Here is a 20,037-nt window from a genome sequence, read left to right as displayed (position 1 = left end):
AAACTAGTATTGTCACACATTTTTATGACACTCTGGCTTGGTTTTACACCGCCAGTTATCATATTGTCACAATTATAATGTACCCAGGATTATATCGCACACGGCCGACAAGTATACTGCACAGATGTAAAATAGAATAATGACCCCCGTAGAATATGACCAGGGTCATTTTTCGACGAAGAATAATTTTTATTTTCAATCCAGACAGACAGACAGACAGACAGTAAAGTGTTAATTCTCGCGCTTACGCTTGCGCGGGATATCATCTTGTTTTTATATAAAAGCAGAGTCTGATGTATGCACCTTTTTTGTACAACTAATAAAGAGAGTATCAATCGCTTATATTATGAATGTAATATTGTAAAAGAATTGTGGTGTGATGTTGAAGAGTGGATTTTGACACAGTTTGAAATCTCAATTACATTTGATATACAATCAGTTCTTTTTGAAAAATAAAAAAGTTATGATCTTATTTTATTAACTTGATAACTTTTATTTTGAAGCAATATATTTTTTAATGTAAATATAAAAATAATCCATTACCTAATATACATGCATTGAAAAATGATTTAAGGTCAGACGACACGTTCCTCGAGAACTTTTTTTTGAATCTCCTCGTAATAAAGAGTTCCAATAGAAAATATTAATTTTATCATTACTTTAAAAATGATGAAAATTTACTTGAATTTGGTTATATGTGTACATGGTCGAGTGGTTAGAACCGTGGCCACTCACTGCCAGAAGCGTATAGGTTCTAGAGGTCGTAAGTTCAAAGCCCCGCCCCGGCGGAGATATAGTTCTAATTTAGTGAATTTCGCTGTGCTGTAGATGTATTTATTTTTATATCAGCAATTCAAGAGTATTTTCAAGAAGATTATATAGGAAATTGCATACTCTAGTATTTTGCAGAAATGCCTGGTAAGGTACCCTAATGTTTTGCAACAAAACTTGTCAAAGTAGTAGTAAACCATTAACAAATTCCTGGAAAAAGTTATCTAAAATTGGGGAATGTGTCGTCTGACCTTAACAGAAAGACTGTTAACTGAAAAATATTTGCTGTTGAAAAAAATTGATATAAAGAATATGAAAGCCACTGGCAGAATATCTGTGAAAATTGTAATTACCTAGATTAGGTCAACTTGTTTTTGGTTTTATTTCTGAGGAACCTTCATATTATTTCAAATGTCCTCAATTCAGTATAGTATGGCTTATACATGTTTACAATACCTGTATCTCTCTCTCTCTCCCTCTCTCTCTCTCTCTCTTGATATTTTTTGGATGAGCTTATATAACAATTATTGACTATACGTCTATAGAAAGTTATATAGTTAGGAGATACTACTGAATATAACAAACACAATTGATTAGTAAAGGTATATGTTAACATACTGATATCTTATCTTGACTACAAAACGTATTTTTAAGAAACATGCATGCTTATAAAAACAATTTCGGAAATTTTTTTGATTGTACTCGTTCACTTCACAGCCTCTGGCATAATTTTAAAGTCAAGGTTTTCTTTTGCTGATACCAAACCTAGTGTCCAGTATTTTTCTATAAATATTCGGTACTTAACTATTTTTGCTACTTCAAAGTGCAAATAACGTTACATGTTTTTCTCTTTATAAGTTTAACGTCTTTTTCCTGATGTCTATCACACTGTCTATTCCACGAATCAAATCTGCCGCTTTTTCCGCTATCATAATGGTGGGAGCGTTGGTATTTCCGGAAGTGACATGGCGCATGACGGATGCATCTACTACTCGTAAGTTGCTGACACCTTTCACTCTAAAAAAAAGTTTGTTTTTAATTAAAATCAATCCAAACATCACACTCAAAGTATTTTCATTAAAATATAAACGTGTAGCAGTCATTTTTTTTTTTTGGATAAGAATAAATACAGAAAACCACCTTAGTTGTGGATCGACTACGGCAGTGTCGTCGTTGTTATTTCCCATTCTGCACGTAGAAGTCGGATGGTAGAGAGTGTTCATATAATGTCTTAGTCTACATATCCAGTACTCATCAGAAGGGTAGAGCAGGGAGTTACAGGGTGGGTAGTACTCTTGGTAAGGGTCAGAAGGTGTTGCACCCACGGATCTAAAAGCCGTGGTGTTGGCTAATCGCATCATTTCCTGTATTCCTGAAAATAGGGGATATTTTATAGTTACACATATGATAATTTTAAAAAAATAAACATCTAGAAACAAAACTATTGTATATGCATTTTTGATTAAAAAGAAAAATACTTTGTTCCTGTACGTAACGGCTGCAACTAAATCACCAATTTCAACGAAGTTTTATTTAACGAAACCTAAAACATCTATTCATACGAGACATAATCATTTTCATTTAGGTAAAAAAAAATTGTCTACTCTATATAAAATAAATCAAAACGTTTGAATAATTTATTACATTAGAAATATTACGTTACAAACGAAATTTTAAAGTCAACAGTTCCACCCAAATAGCTTTTTATACACGCTAGACCATTTTCATTATTGAAATCATAATTTAGAAAATAACCCTCTAACATCTGATGGTATTTTTAATTATTAAATGTGAAATTATCTTGAAAAAATGTATAAGATCGTGACTTAAATCTTGGATTTATTCGAATATAACGGTTACCATGTCTTGTGTGATAGAATGGAAAACAGTTACATACATTTGATTTTGATCAGTTGGAGGGTTTGTAGTTATAAACTGACGTGACAAAAACGTCAGTAAATAATGTCAATTCGCCGAATTATGAGATTGTAGATTTCAACAATATTTTTTATGAAATATATTGTGGACATTGTTCATAAAACCTTTGTATTTTAAGATCTTAAGTTTAACCTAATGATAGTAATTTATTGCAATATCTGTCGTTTATTGTGAAAACATGCTACAAACAACGCGGGTTTGATAAAGGCAACTCTCAACGATCGATTGAATAAAAATTCCTCTGATCGAAATGACGTCACAATAAGCAGTGTGATGTCATATTTTATTCAGAAACATGTCAATTTTTACTTTATCTCCTCGCGGTTTATAAGGTAATTATCCATACGTCACAAAACAACGTCTGACGTAATTCACGCGTTATTACGTCTTGTCCGTGCCCGATCTAATTGAGAGCTAGCGTTAAAAGGTGTAATTTAACGAGGCCGGGTCTAATTTGCTCTGAAATCAAGCTGACCTAGAAATTGATTCAAAACAAAGCTATTCAAAATACTGACAACTGCAATCAATTAGGCCTATTAATCAGCGAAATTTCTAAATACCGATCTCGATCCATTAATCATTTAATATTTATTCGTTTGATGAGATATCGGCGCTTCTGATTGGTTGAAAAATTTCTTTGATACCTGCATCAATAAAATTTTAGCCGGATCTACTTTTCTCAACTGCTCTGATCTAACACTATTTATAGAACGGGAATTTCCAAGATAAACACTGTCAACAAAATGTAAAGTTGTGTCTGTTTTATTGTCAGCAAACAAAATGCAAACTTGTGAATATAAAAACTTGAAAGTTTAACCTTAAAAAATAAACAAAAAACTTTGTTTGATTCACGAAATAGAAAATTAAGCGTCTTCTCGCGATTTCGTCTGCTTGAGATCAATCAACATTTACAGCGAGGCTGGCTGTTCCTTTTAAGGATTTCAATATTATAATGAACATATAGGCATATAAACTTTCACGGTAACACTGCTGTTCAAATTTGGCAACGATAATTTTTAAAATTACACACGTAGATGATCGGTCATCAAAATAAGCGTCGTAAAGAAAAGCTATGAGTAATGCATCAACTCCTTCGGCGCATTCCAAGCGGCAGATATACCATTTAAGTACATCACTGGCAATCTAGTTACCACAAAGTTTACAAAAGTTGCTTATACATACTATTCTTTGTCGACATATCAGTTATTTTCGTCCACGATCGCTTTTCCTTGGATAGTTATGTCCAGTTGCATATTCAAGCGATCTCACATGAAAACTAGTTTTATTACGAGTTTTTCTGCACAGTGAATGATACCACAAGCTATCGCATGTATTTTCCTTTCGTTTTCAATTCAGCCGGTTCAGATTTTACTTCACTATTTGTGTTTAATCCATTAAATTCAGCCCAGTAGCTCTGCATCAGCTGAAGGCGAATCCATTTTGAATATTGTTGCTGTTGTTGTTTTGTATTCATACGCGCCGCTTCATTTACATTATTTACATTTTTGATCAATGACACTTCACATTTTTTTATTTGAAAATGTTTTATTAAATGATAAGAAATGAAGATAATAATTTTTCTATTGATCGACGTATCAAAGAAAAAATTGACCGGAAAACTTTTTCATCAATGCGCTACGCGCATTGATGAAGTTTTCCGGTCAATTTTTTCTTTGATACGTCGATCAATAGAAAAATTATTATCTTCATTTCTTAATACTTAAAGATTCCAAAAGAAACCATCTTTTGCGATTTAAATAATACAGATTAATCAACATTTTGTTTAAATCATGTTTTCTATTTAACAATAAACTAAAAATATTTTTTTAGAGTGATGAAATAATAAACCTATGCACAATTTTATTTTTACGGATCTTTTTTCAAAATATATATTTTAATGTTTTTTACCAAAAATACGCCCATTGTGATCCTGAAAAGGCCGGTCCTTTGGGTAATTTTATTTCCAATTGATTAAGGACGTTAAGGGGTAAATAATATCAATATTTCAGAGAATTCTGTACGTAAATAAAATTACAAGAGCTTAAATTCGCTTTGAAAATTTATTTCATTTTATCTCATTTGTTAGCAGATTTATCTATATTTTAATAAATAAGCAAGTGAACAAAAAATTATTTGTTTTGAAATGATAATTCCTTCATTTTACATAGGATACAAGTCAAAAAATGATTTTGTGAAAGTAAAATTTCAGGCTTAGGCTTAGATTCATTATGTATGAAAAAAGCGCCGTTTTCCGCAATCGGTTCTATTTTTAGCCACGGCCATAGCTTTAATGATACCGATGGACCAGCCAACTGAGTAAAATTTGATAAGAACATATGCTCATATACATGTTTGAAAAATATGAAAAAAATCTGTACGCATTTTATTTATCAAGTGGGGTATGGACCTTTACCTTTTATAAAGCGTAAACTGCCACAAACCACCTTCTATCGTATAAAACAAATAAATATTGAATTCATTCCTTAATTATCATTGATGACGTCACATGTATGTTAAATAGAGGAGATCATGTCGGGAGACAAATCATCGGAATGCAATGTAAACAATGCCAAAATAAGACTTATTTCATACTGATACACAAGATTTAGATGAATGTCAGTTTGGATATAATCAGGATAATACGGGCATGGATATTTTGTTTTATAAGCGAGTGTTATAAGGTAAGTAGAGAGACATTTTTGTTGCTTGACCGGCCTTTCCTCTGTCAGTGTGTACAAAAAGGTAAAAGTGTAACACTACTCCGCATATTATGAATGTTGAATTTGGGATATATCAAAAGCATATGACCTAAACTATTTGATAAGTGCTGCTAGAATCCTGTGTTTCGTTGTTGTAAATAAAAATACGTAGTATTTTTGATAAAATTGAAAAAGTCGAGCGGGGTTCCGATAATTAATGACAATATTTATTCTATGCGATTAACATAGGATTCTAGCAGTAATACTTATAAACATGAACTAATTGTTGATCGAATTATTGCATCATACATACAAATATAGTTCGGGGTAGTGTTACACTTTTTGATTTTTTGTTCAGGTAAAAAATGATCTATTTTTAACTGTCACGTGATACCATGGCATGGCAGCTTCAAAGATCTACCCGATTCCGCAGTAGAAAAATAATATCATGGCGAACACATTCACTTGGTGTTTATATTCAGCACTAGTTGCATAAAATTTTTTTTTTTTAATTTGATTATAATTTCGACGGTCATTAAACTCGGAGTTGCCTTAACTTACCCGCGAATTCAGCAATTATTTAAATAAAACAAATGACAACACTGGTATATAAGGAAGATATTACATTTATTCGTGTTTTATCAAAATAATAAACGTGTGGTTTATTAATAAGAAATCCTTAGTCTCCCCAGAACAAAACAACTTCCTGTTGTCTATAATTATACTTAAAAAAAAGAATACCTACCTTTCATGAAGTTGGTTATATCATCTGGGTGATCTAGATAGTTAGGATCTATGAGAGGAGGATCAAAAGGGTCTGTACTCTGGAGTCGAATTGTCCCTCTACTTTTTGGTCGGAGAAAAATGTTTGTTGCAAAGAATGTTCCTCCAGACTCTTCCAATATTCTTTTTAAGGAACTTTGAATACCATCTACTATCTTAACCAAAAAGAGATAGATAAATAAATATTTAACACTGCTGTTACAAAACAGATCAATGGCTATCATTCTTTATTGAATGTAAAATGAACAATCGATACTTAAGAAGCTACCTTTTCTTACTCCATCAAATGCAGAATCATGTCGACATGCAAAAAAGTTTTACTTTCACAAATAATTTTTTCAAATCACCGTCAACGAGAATTTTTTCCTAACATTTTCTAATGACCATTTATATGTATCTGCAAGTTATAATCAGTTTCTTTCTTTATGAGCATTTTAACCCAATTTAACACATTTTAGCGAGAGCACATAATGAGCAAATTGTATATTATTCATTAATATTGTTTCAACAATCATTGCAACAGATCTGGTCAGATCATTAGAAAGTAAGATTGTAGATAATTAAATTTGAAATGAGTCTATATACATATAAAAAATACCAAAGAGTCTGCGTCATCTGTTTCATATTTGGATATTTTACTGGAAATGAGCAAATTGTATATTATTCATTAATATCGTTTCAACAATTATTGCAACAGATCTGGTCAGATCATTAGAAAGTAAGATTGTAGATAATTAAATGTGAAATGAGTCTATATACATATAAAATATACCAAAGAGTCTTCGTCATCTGTTTCATATTTGGATATTTTACTGGAAATGGACATTGATGGTAACCTAATAACAAAACTTTGATAAACGCGATGACTCCAATTTTTATATTATCAACTTTCCTTTCTTATGTAGCAATATACCTTCATCACCTGCACATGATGTTTTTGTCTGTCAGTTAATTCGATACCGAAGGACATGCTCTTCGTATGAACAGTTTCTTAGGCGAGGCAAGCTACGGACAAACAAGTAGATAAAACAGGACTCTTTTGAAGTCATCTTTTCGATACAACGACCTTGTCAGCAAATACAATCTTCAACTGAGTCGCATGCTGACTGACGTTTTCCATACTAATTGTTAGACCATAATTAAACTTCTAACTGTCTACGGACTTTTCCAGTTTTCCCCCGATTACGACAAGGTGCACACGGCGGGTGTGACTGGTCAGCAGAGGATGCTCACTCCCCTTGGCACCTGATCCTGCCTCTGAGATTTTTTGAGGTCCGTGGTTGCTCTGCTCTGGTCTATTGATTGAATACCCCATTGTCCCCGGATTTTTCTTCGTTTTTCCCAATGATATTTTCCCCAAATTACGACATTTTTCCCTATAATGACATTTTTACCGATATGACATTTGCAGAGGATGCTTACTCCTCCTAAGCACTTGATCCTACCTTTATCTTTTTATAGGTCCGTGTTGCTCTGTTGTAAATTCATATTTGGTTTATGGATTTTTGAAATGGTTGACAGTTTGTTATTGTCATTTTTCATACAATTACTTACACGCCATATTTGCCTCTTAACATACCTCTGTTAATGAATATAATAACCAAAGCCCTTGCCTGCACCATAACCTCAGAATAATATGATGTCATAGTTTTTTATTCGATATAACTATTGAACAATATCCAACGACCACGGCTTAACTTAAAACAAAGAGATGACCTTTCTTAATCAAAAATATAATTGACTTAAATATATTCTCGGTTTATAGTCTGAAGGCTTGCTTCCACATCTACAGAGTATTATTGTACACAGAAGTATGTAAGTTTTGCCGATGATGCATTTGGATTATACGAAATAATTGACAAACGGATTGACAAGGTGCAAAATTAATGCAACGTTATTAAAAACTAGCTTTATAGTCCTTATATTATAAGAAGAATGCTTGACAGTGACAGAACAAAATTAAGTAATAAAAATTATCATGTCATAATTGTTTTAGCAGTATACTTGTATTATGAAAAGTGTAAGTATTAATACCTTTGGATTCAAGTTTGCCAATTTAGCATACACATTTGCTAAGGATGGTGTAGCCGGGACGCTAAAAAATGAAACTTGGAAGTAAGGGGGTGCCTGTTTGTCGTCTCCAAAAAACGCATCTGCCTCTAGATGTGTTTTTGCTAAGGGACCTGTGTAAAAGAGTAAAATAGTACTTAATAAGGAAGTATCAGTGAATAGGTATATCATACACGGAGTGTAAAACATGTTCTTCCTTACAGGTATAAAATATCAATATCGTAATGTTGTAAGAAATGTGCCAGAAAAATTGTATAAGAACTAATTTTAATAATACCTGATCTGAACAGTTGGTACTGTAAGTGGGACCACATTGATGGACTAAGACTGGAGGAAGAGTTGTCTCGGAACAACAAGAAGAGCATTGTATGGTCCTCTAAGTTATTACCTACAGGTAAATCTGCTTCCACTGGTATCTGATATTGTAGTTTTTGAAATTGTTATCTTACAATTCGATATAAATTTTCTGAAAATTTTGATCTAAAGATGGAATCTTCTCTTTCGTAAGTATTGTCAAAACAGCACAGCTGACTGAGATATTAAAATGCATCATATTACAAGTGAATGGCAATAATCGATTTGAAGGGTATTAATGATATAAAATAGCGTTGCAAAAATTTTTTTTTTCGTAATATTTACATTTTTCAACGTATTTGTTTGTTATTACACTGCAAATCAAATTTGTATTGTAAAATTCAATACAGTTCATCATTGACGTAAATTACCTACTGTTGCATAAGTTTATGAAATGAAAAAAATGTAAAAATATTAAAAGTTTAATATTAAATTCTAAAGTTGCTGAAAATAATGTATATTCATTAGTATACAAAAATCAATATTTGCATATCTTGAGGCAATAACTAAGGTCAAAACGTGATCAAACCAATCATAAAGCCATTCGGGCTTCATTGTATTTGATCATGTCTCGACCATAATGATCACCTCATAATGCTCAAAAATGTATTCTTAAACTATTACTATTTCAAATCTACCTTTAAAGCTGAAAGATGTTCCTTTGGCCCGATTCCTGACAGCATAAGAAGCTGAGGGCTGTTCACGGCACCACCAGAAATAATCACCTCTTTGTTGGCCTTGACCACGTGTTTTACATTGTCTTTTATAAAGGTAATTCCTACTGCCTTTTTGTTTTCTATCAGGATCTGAATTATTATGTAGGTAATGTTTTTATATATAACGCAAATACAATTAACCGGAAAATCAATGTTTTCATGTTTTAAAATTTTGGTTTTTTTGTATTATATATATATATATATATATATATATATATATATATATATATATATATATATATATATATATATATATATATATATATATATACAACAAATATTTGTAAACATCGATGACTGAATGAACGAGGCCGGGACTAATTTGTTCTGCCCTAGATTTTTTAATAAAAATTTTTACATGAATTTCTACTGATATAATTATTATTTTAAGATAACAAATTCAGACATCTATAATCATCACATCGTTTGTTTGGAGGGTCATCTCGAAGTTTGTTAACTTTCAACATAGGACTTTATATGAGATTAGCTTGAAATTTTTCAATGTAATGAAGGTCTTTGTTAGCTCAGGGTTTGCATTTTGACTATCACAAACAAACAAAAACAACGTTTTTGTTTTTCCTTTTTATGACATTTTCCCAATTTTGACATTTACCTCGAGTATAACATGCCCAAATGTGACAAGGATCACGCGGTGGGTGCGACCGGTCAGAAGAGGATTCTCACCCCTCCTAAACACCTAATCCTACCTCTATCTTTTTAGAGGTCCTATTTGCTCTGCTTTGAATCTGAATTTCGTTTTAAGGATTTTTTAGATGGTTAACGGTTTGTTATTGTCATTTTTTCATCAATTTAGGGCATTTGTTTTTGAATTTTTTAAACCTCTGCTCTAGGGATTTTATAGTCTGTTCTACATATGAAAGTTATATTTAAAAGGCATCAAAGAATCAAATTAAGAAAACTTTTACCTCCTGGTTTCTTTCAGGGGTCTCATCAATTTTTTTGGTTTGGCCAATTTTCGAGAATTGTTAGAAAATTGCTATATTTTATTTCACAAAGGTGGAAATGGTGATCTTTATAGTATTGTCAAAACATTCGAAACATATTAAGGGTCATAAATATAGAATACTTGGCTACTGTCTTGAAATACATATATTAAGCTATATCTAGGCAGGGTAAGAAAACGTGACAGATGGCTATGCTTCCTGAATCCTTTTCACGTTTTCGTCCCGAGCCAAAATATAGCTTATATTCTTCAAGACATTTATCTCTATTATATAATATAAGATCGATTTTACGCCACAAGCGATCTAGTGTAGCGGATAGTGGATGAAACATTTCATTTGTGGAGACAAGCACCAAATTTTGCATGAAGGTTCCTTGAATATTACTTCATCAAAAAATATCGTTGGCCATTCAAGTTTTGCTAATTTTCAAGATGGCCGCCTCTTATTTTAAATTGGCGTCTTTTTTCATAATGTTTTCATGATATTTTAAATATTTCTGGGTAATGTTTTTATTTTCTGTGAAAGTATGAAGAAGAATTTGTTTTATGATATAATTTGATGTTTATTTCATATATGAAAACTCTGTGCATGCGTTTAAACATACGAGGGTTGTTCGGAAATTATTGAGACAAATCGATTATTTTCTTTTCTATGTGGCGAATTTTGGTGAAAATTGGCATAGACACTGATGAAACACCAACAAATAAGAAAACAAAGTAATATTAAAAGAATATTTAATATTTTGTTTACGACATTAGATAAACAAGTCGGTGGTCGGGGTACCCGGCGCAGCCTTGAACTCGGAGATTAAATACACTTATACATCTACTTTATAAGTGTCCATAGAATTACAGTTAATGATAAAAGAAATCAAATTAAATATGTTCATTTTGCTATTCTTTGCGACTAACTGTTGACTAAGTTTCACTGATGTTCGAGTTGAAATACGGATATGGTACACATATATTTACCAAACAATAAAAATTTGACAACGACTTTACATTGAATTTTGACGTCAAGGCGGCGCAACGAAAACCATTAAACTGGTGGAAATCTCAGAAGAAGACCTTTTAAAGCCACGCAGTTGCGTAAAAAACTATACGATGACAAGACAGGGTATAGAACTTCAGTTCATCATATTTTTTTCACTGATTGTTTAACTAGAATTAGGCCAAAGGGATTAATAAACAACTTTTGACACACTAACTGTTGTCAACAGTTCTAAAATATGTAAAAAAAAAAAAAAAAAAAAAAAAAAAAACGACTGCAGGAGACATTCACAGTAATTAGACTTTCGGGTAAAAATAACTCGATTTTTTCTCTAAAAAAAACAAGAATGAGAGAAAAAGTCAATTACGACATCTTGAAATTAAAAGAAAAGATGAGAAATAAAGAATAATTCTTATTTCAGTTCGTCTGTAAGGTGTTTTAAACACGGGAGCAATAAGAAGCGTTAAAATGACGTTGCGAAAAGTTTCCGGTTGCGCCGGGTTACAGGACGAAGGCACGTTGGTCAGCTTGCTAGGAATGATCTATTCATGCCATGAACAAGAAACTTTTCACATTGATAAACTCTATCCTGATTTACGTTTTGGTAAAATTTCAAGAGTTTATCTTTTTTACTAAAAGAATAAGAGAAAATGTCTCAACAATTTCGGAACAACCCTCGTATGCTGCAGCTCATTTTTGAATGTACATGATCTAATTGTCTAAGCAGTTGCACTGCAAAGAGCAGTGTAAAATAATTCGGACTTGAAACATTTGCATTCCCCAGAACAACTAATATTACATCAACATTTTAGTAGTTCTTAACATGAAGCCGCAATTGATGGTAGGGATGTCCCGTGTGAAACCGAAATATCAAGTAATATTCAAGGAACCTTCATGCAAAATTTGGTGCTTGTCTCCACGAGTGAAATATCTTGCTGAAATATTGACCTAAGCCGCTACACTAATCTATTTTTGACAAATTTCGCTGAATATCTATTGTGAAACCTTAACGCCATGGAATCAACCAAGCAAAAAGATGACGTCACAATGCAGATGAAACGCTGCGCGAAAGCGTGCGTACTCGAACTGTACTCGGGCTTGTTAAGTTATCCTTATACACCAATGTTATTTAAAATAAATATATCACGAGATACCTTTGTAACATAAGATTGTGTTGTCACATGGAGATTCGGACGATTCATTGCAGGTCTTAGAAAAGCTTTGGCTGTACTCCATCTCTCACCCTTTTTGACAGTTTCTTGACCATAACAAAAACCTGAATGAATGTTTTAAAAATATGGTTAGGTAAATGTATATTTAATTATTAACATGAATTTATATAAAGATGGTTTCAGGTGTAAGTGTATTATACTGTTGAGGTATATTGGAGATATATATATGTAGGTATAATACCTGTTTGAGACTCCCCATTACAGTCCACAGTATTGTATCCTAGCTCTTCCATACCCCGTCTGTACACCCGATCTCTTAGAGAAGTCGCTACCCCAGAACTCACGACAAGAGGCCCACCCCGTCCATGGTAACCTAGAAACAAAAGGCATGTGTAAAATATCAAGAACAAACGGAATGCAGTCAAAAGATTCAATGTTAAATGTTCCCCTGTGTCTTTCATAAGTGTGATATGTTGTAAGAATAATGCTTAATGTATACTCAATGGTTTTAGTCAAAACCCTGTAAGTTATAAGTCAAAAAGTGTTAAATTGTTGAAATAATATCTATATATTCCTCATCAACGAATTGGAACTAACTGCTAGGCTTTATATTACTAAATATACAAGAATACTTGAATTAGTAAGATCAGGTATTTGAATGTCCTCTGATTTGACAAAGTAGGGTAGGACGTCTTTGTAGCTCCATCCCTGACATCCCTCTTTGGCCCATCCGTCAAAGTCATGGCGGCTTCCCCTCATGTAATGCATGTGGTTAATGGAGCTAGATCCTCCAAGTACCTTTCCTCTGGGCCAGGCACTTTTCTTTCATGAAAAATAAACTTAAAATGTATTGATTTTCTCGTGAAATAAAAAAAAGGTGACAAGTTATTATAATGGGAAAAAGTATTCTAAGTGTTGTAAACAGTAACGCAAACTAAAAATTTTATGGAATGAATTAACATATATTATATAGTCATTTTAATAAAACTACAGGAGAAAAAATCCGTGTCAATTCATATCAAAATACTATTGATGTATATTCCGACTAACTCTAGGTGGTCAACCGCTGCATCGAACTGCGAACCATTTGATTTAGTTACCAATATATAACCAACATTTTATTTTTGATTTATATGCCTCTGTGTTAGTAAATAACAAGTTTTTTACCTGTATAAATAACTACGAACCATTCGATGTAGTCACCAATGCTTTCTCAAAATTTTATCATTAATCTATCTGCCTCTGTGTTAACAAATTAGAAGTCGTGTTTCCTGTATATGTACCTGCTCCTTTAATCCTATTGAGGATTTTTTCTGAGGCACGGTTTTAAATGCCCAATCTTGTTTTGAATTTATTAATTCCGGTAAAGCAACAGGTATATGCATAAATACATTTTCTCCTTCGGAACCTCCGGCTTCCAAGATAAGCACCGTAGAAAGCAAGTCTTCCGAAAGTCTGTTGGCAAGGACACATCCAGCCGACCCTGCTCCGACTGTTGAGACAAAAACAAATCACAATCCAAAGTACTGTCTAAACGACAGATCAAGAAAAGCAATACTTTTTTTGATATTACCAGATACCCCTGCTATGAGTCCAATTGATTCATGGTTGAAAATGTAGAAATAATTATTTAATTACATAATAGAATATTCTTACCTATAATAAAGTCGTAGGTTTCATTTAAAACAATCATATTTTCTTCACTGACCAATTTTTGTTGATTTAGATAGAAATAAAGCAAAATCCCCCAAACAGCAGCTAACAAAGTCCCTAAAACTGCCATGTCTGCAAAATTATCAAAGTACATATGAATTTAAACAAGCGAAATTTGGTAAGAATACTTTCAAAATCTTTATATTTAACAGTTACCGAATATTCTTTTCTTTAAAATTGCCTGCAAGGCTCCTGATGCTTTATAAATTAAACACATATAAGTGGAATATTATTTTATTTTATTTTTTATTTCATATATTTAACGAGAACGGAATGGTATAAAAGATATGGCCTTGGAAAAAACACGAATTAATTAGGAAATATGTAAAAAAAAAAAAAAAAAAGTGATTAAGAAATGCAAAAATGTAAATGTCGCTATTTTCTTTAAAGTTTCATTTTTGTTTATTTATCTATTTATTTTTTTTTTAACAATTTTTAAGTAACTCTTGAATTTTTTTTAACATAAGGCGGTATAAATGTACAACTAAATAGACATTAGTTCTTACCAAACAAAAGACTATATATGACAAGGGCCTAAAATGACCCCCTAAAATGAACATCATCATTTTACTATCATTCTTTGTTTTCTTAGTACAGATATGTATGTGATGTCTTTACATAATATTCAATTTGGTTCAAGTGTCCACAATTTAGAAATATGACATTGTAAAGACAACCTTTTCCCGCCATTTTTGCATTTTTAGCGTAAAACAGCTTGTTTTCAAGTAGTTTTTCCTTCCGAAAACATAGAGCGCATTCTTGAACAAATAAAATATTTTAATCAGAGATGTATCTAGCCAAGACTAATAAGTGACAAAAAATGTTCCTTGTTCAAGCATGCGCTCTATATTTCCCATTCGTAAATAGATAAAAAAAATGTCAATTTTTGGCTGATTTTGATTGAATTATAGAAATGGCGTCACTTCTGACGTCATATACTGCCAGTGAGTGCAAATAAATCAAATAAATAGATGAAAAATATATTTTATATCAACTCTTCTAAAAAATTATTTAACATTTTATTGTACCCGAAACACTTAAAAAATGGCGAATTATGGGGGCCAAATTTAACTCTTATCAAATATAGTTCTTTCAATTAATCATCAAAACATTGTGATTGCTAATATACTGTTTAAATATAGGCACTTAATGGCATCATTTTAAAGCATAAAAATTACTAGCACAATGATACGAGTACGATTTAATATGAACTAAAATTAACCATTTTCGTTTTTTTATATCGTTTTTTTATATCACAGATCTGTTTAAATAATTGTACAATTTAGTTTGATGGATGCATAAAGTTTATTTTATTGTAACCTGGTACTCAGTTTTAAATGCTTTGGTTTATTTCTTTTCAACAAACTCGTTTATGGTTTAAATATGTGATGTTTTATCAATACACTGAGTTTTTGGTATATAGTGTTTTCTTTTCAGATATTTTTTTTTTGCACTAAGTGGCTTCCATATATATATGTTTTTTATGGTTTGTTTTAAAATGAAAACAAAAAAAGTCAGTGCAAATTGCAAGTAGTTGTAATATTGTGCAAGTGGCCTGCATATGGACTATCAAAGTACAGTTTGCAATTGTTATAAATTAGGTAGTATAGGTAGTATCAATCATTAAGATAGGGCAACGCCAGTGACCACTGGCCTATAGTTGAATATGATCGAGTTTTGAATCCATTATATGCTTAATTGTTGTTTTGTACATAATTTTCTTTCATTGATAACTTTTCTTTTTGTAATTAAGTCATTCTTTCAAATATTTTATCACTTTGCTAATTATAAATCGAGTTTTGGATCTACTGTATTCTTATTTGAATAAAAATGTCTTTTGAAAATTACTTTCTTTGGTCAACTCTTTATTCTGTAATTATGTCCAATGTTTCAAATCAATTTACATATATCAGTTTGTTAATTATTTATGGATACGATACGAAAAACGAAATACAAAATGACGAAAACGAATGAAGAAAACGACATTACACGACTTATTTAAACTGCAAGATTTTGCCGTGTACTAAATCTTACGTACATGTAGAGTTGAATAATTTTAAAATAAACAATTGCATTTTAATTTTCTATAACATTATAATTATTTTTTAGGGGTTAAACAACGATAAAACAGAAAGCATATTGGTAGATCTAATGCAATAAATAAACATACTCTACAAACTATACCACAGGGAAAAAAACAAATTACTATAATTAAGCATAAGTAAGTATGAATGGAACCCCGTTAACTTAGAAAATTAACATCTATGGTTAGTAAATTTAATATAGCTGGTGGTATTTAAGTTGGCCATAATTTATGCTATAAAAACAATCTTTGGTTAGATCTAAACATAAAAATAACAATTTTAAAATCGAATAAACAGAGACGTTTAACCCGGTTGTACAAGTGTACATCGATTTTTGTACCTTGAGTTTATTGCTTTAATCATTACCTAGGCAATTGATTATCTTCATTAGAAAAAAAGGAAGCAATAAAATCGACCTACATAATAGTGACCTCTTTGCTGTTTACATTGGGCAATTCATAATTTACAAAATCTTTATAGTTTCAAATAGAACGTAAAATTTGTACTTTGATAGTTATAACTACTTCCATGTATAATGCCATAAGCTTAAAACATAGCATACTTTCGTTTTTTGTTCCAATCCCGCCTGTATATATATATATATATATGTCTCGTTCAAACAGACGCTCGGCTGTCTCCGTAAATATCCGACAAGCTGTTGGGAGATTTACGTAGACAGCCGAGCGTCTGGTTAAACGAGACTAGGTTGTATATGACCACTTTCGAACTTTAATCGTTTGTCTTAAGAATAAAGACTGAGTCCATGTTCTCTTCCTTCAACCGTTCCTGAAACTTAATAATGCCACGTTTTCAAGCCATTACTTGAGCATAAGGAAATGCTGAGCTCAATGAATAAACGATAATAAGAATAATATGTTTACTTTTTATTTGATAAATCAAAAGAATTAGAAATATTTGTATATCTCGAAAATAATGAGTTTTTCTCGTACGTCTTACTTCTATAGTTATATTCTCTTAATCTATTGGTGTCAAAATTATTAACGTAATTAAATTAATAGATACATGTAAATGACAAAATAACATCCGTGACAAGTTGTGTTCAATTGATTTGTCCTTTGTTGTTTGAATCATTAAGATATTTTTTTTATAAAACGTCCAAAACCACAATGCGTTACATCAACGTTAACAGAAGCAGTCTTTGACACAGTCTGATAAAGCAATGCATTTTTTACTTTGAGTACATATTTATACATCATATTATTAAGCTTATAGGGTGTCCGCTGACAGAGTTAGCTGTTTAAGTTTGATTCTATATTCCAAGTCTGTAAAGCATATGTTTAAAGGCGTTGACATCCCCTGACTGATTATCAGGAGTATGATGGATTCCCGTAATGTTAATGATAAAAAGGTTAATTTTCATTTGCAATTAGGGTGTGCAATCAAAATGGATTGAAGATCCTGCCCTTATGACAATAAGCGTACAGGTATATTCATACAACAAGATAGTTTATAGAACAGTCTTTAGATGAACTATATTATATTAACTTTTTTTCAAATCATACATAGAAAACAACACTGACTACAATACGCTAGCTATATTCATCTAAAAATAAAACAGACTATTTTAACTATTATGTTGTTTTTTTAATGACATATTGGCTGTACAGTACCCGCAGCGTTATTTTTCACATTCTTATCCTTTCGAATCGTGTAACAATTCTTTTGTATCGTGTGTGTTTACTAGGCTGCGTTCAAGATCGTAGCTGCTACGAATATCTACGTAGTTGAACGGTAAGCTAGCATAGCCACTACGTAGATATTCGTAGCCTAAATATTTTATGCTAAGCTTCATATTCAAGAAATATTAAGAAATTGTAATATTGTAAAAGGTGTAATATTTGTAATAATGTACACGTCGACTGCATATAGAATATCTAAGTAGAGTTTTTATTAATTTGGTAGTATTAATCATCATTAAGATAGAGGAACGTCAGGGACTGCAACCCTTTAGTTGCATATAATCGAGTTTTGAATCTATTGTATCCTTTATTGTTGTTTGTATATAATTTCCCTTCATTGATAATTCTTCATTCTGTAATTATATCATTCTTTTTCAAAATATTAATCACTTTGCAAATTATAAATCGAGTTTTGGATCCACTGCATGCTTTATTAATGTCTTTTGATAAAACTTTCTTTAGTCACCTTTTTTCTGTAATTATGTCCAAATTTTCAAATTAATTTAAGTTTGCTAATTATTAAATTATTATGGATACGATAAAAAAAAATTCTCGATTATGTGTGGTCTAAATGAGTAAGAAAACGACTAATTTAAACTGCAAGATTTTTCCTGGTACTTTATCTTACGTACAGTGGAATGATTTTAAAATGAACAATTGCTTTTTAATTGTTTTTATAACATTATAATTATTTTTTTTTAGAGTTTAACAACGATAAAAGATGTTGGTAGATCTAATGCAATATATTAACTTACTCTACAAACTATAACACAGGGAATTAAATAAATCAAATTACTATAAGTAAGTATAATGTAACCCCGTTAACTTTGAACGTTAACATCGTATGGTTAGTAAATTTGATATAGCTTGTGGTATTTAAGTTGGCCATAATTCATGCTATAAAAACAATCTTGGGTTAGATCTAAACATAACAATAACAATTCAAAAATCGAATAAACAGAGACGTTTTACCCGGTTGTACAAGCGTACATCGATTTTTGTACCTAGAGTAAATTGCTTTAATCATTACCTAGGGAATTGATTATCTTCATTAGAAAAAAGGAAGCAATAAAATCGACCTACATAATGGTGACCTCTTTGCTGTTTACATTGGGCAATTCATAATTTACAAAATCTTAATAGTTTCAAATAGAACGTAAAATTTGAATTTTGATATCTTAGCTATAACTACTTCCATGTATAATGCCATTAGCTTAAAACATAGCATACTTTCGTTTTTTGATCCAATCCCGCCTGTATATATGTATATATGTCTCGTTCAAACAGAAGCTCGGCTGTGTCCGTATATCTCCGACAAGCTGTCGGGAGATTTACGTAGACAGCCGAGCGTCTGGTTAAACGAGACTAGGTTGTATATGTTTGTTTGACTTGTGCTATAAATATTCGGGGAATACTTATAAATATTACTCATGTAAAGATTTATCTGTGTTATTTCAATTCACAAGTGACCACTTACGAACTTTAATCGTTTGTCTTTAGAATAAAGAGACTGAGTCTGTGTTCATTTCCTTAAACCGTTCATTAATAATGCCACATTTTCAAGCCATTACTGGAGCATAACAAAAAGCTGAGCTCCATAAATAAAGAATGATAATTATTTTTCACGTTTTTTGTCCTTTCGAATCGTGTATCAATTGTTCTGTATCGTGTGTGTTTACTAGGCTACGTTCATGATCGTAGCTGCTACGTATGGCTACGTAGTTGAACGGTAAGCTAGCCGAGCCACTACGTAGATATTCGTAGCCTAAATATTTCATGCTAAGCATCATATTCAAGATGGCCACCTTAGTTACCACTTTGTAACAAACATGAAATCTACTTATTTAGTAATATTTTATTCATCCTTTAAGTTATAATGAATTTAAACATGATTATTTCCGCTTGAAATTAACAAATTATGTCGATGTAATAAGTCTTAAGTTGCATATTTCCAGCTACTAAACTGACACCTAGCGGCTAACCTAGCGGTCCGTTCTATAGACCTAGATATTTACGATCTTGAACGCAGCCCTGTTCTATTGTGCATTAATCCTATCATATCGTGCGTTAAACCTATCAGGA

General features: G+C 31.6%; 1 protein-coding gene across 3 annotated transcripts; it reads right to left on the bottom strand.

The window, feature by feature from the left end:
- Positions 1 to 576: 576 nt before the first annotated feature.
- Positions 577 to 19,271, bottom strand: LOC128184813 (L-sorbose 1-dehydrogenase-like). Of its 3 annotated transcripts, none has more exons than XM_052854405.1 (12): positions 19,186 to 19,271; positions 14,115 to 14,243; positions 13,742 to 13,950; positions 13,091 to 13,280; positions 12,700 to 12,831; positions 12,441 to 12,562; positions 9,254 to 9,421; positions 8,539 to 8,677; positions 8,226 to 8,374; positions 6,154 to 6,346; positions 1,902 to 2,143; positions 577 to 1,788 (listed from the first exon to the last, which is right to left on the bottom strand). In XM_052854405.1, exons 2-12 carry the CDS (start codon positions 14,239 to 14,241, stop codon positions 1,585 to 1,587), a joined length of 1,875 nt encoding a protein of 624 aa, XP_052710365.1. In that variant the 5' UTR covers positions 14,242 to 14,243; positions 19,186 to 19,271; the 3' UTR covers positions 577 to 1,584. The 3 variants fall into 3 exon arrangements, with proteins under 3 accessions (XP_052710365.1, XP_052710364.1, XP_052710366.1); XM_052854404.1 differs by lacking the exon at positions 19,186 to 19,271 and adding an exon at positions 16,818 to 16,917; XM_052854406.1 differs by lacking the exon at positions 19,186 to 19,271 and adding an exon at positions 16,818 to 16,916 and having other exon boundaries at positions 1,912 to 2,143.
- Between the last annotated feature and the right edge of the window lie 766 nt (positions 19,272 to 20,037).

Source organism: Crassostrea angulata, chromosome 5, assembly GCF_025612915.1.
Source record: "Crassostrea angulata isolate pt1a10 chromosome 5, ASM2561291v2, whole genome shotgun sequence".
NCBI classification, from domain to species: Eukaryota; Metazoa; Mollusca; class Bivalvia; order Ostreida; family Ostreidae; genus Magallana; species Magallana angulata.
This window is presented reverse-complemented; position numbering and strand designations above follow the sequence as displayed.

Bases quoted from the DNA above. Each gene is read 5' to 3' on its own strand.
- LOC128184813 (XM_052854405.1), bottom strand. From the start codon at position 14,241: ATGGCAGTTTTAGGGACTTTGTTAGCTGCTGTTTGGGGGATTTTGCTT. The intron at 8,375-8,538 runs GTATTATTAAAA...TCTTTTACACAG, and splicing joins GTACCAACTGTTCAGATCAG to GTCCCTTAGCAAAAACACAT. The intron at 2,144-6,153 runs GTAGGTATTCTT...CCCTATTTTCAG, and splicing joins TATAACCAACTTCATGAAAG to GAATACAGGAAATGATGCGA.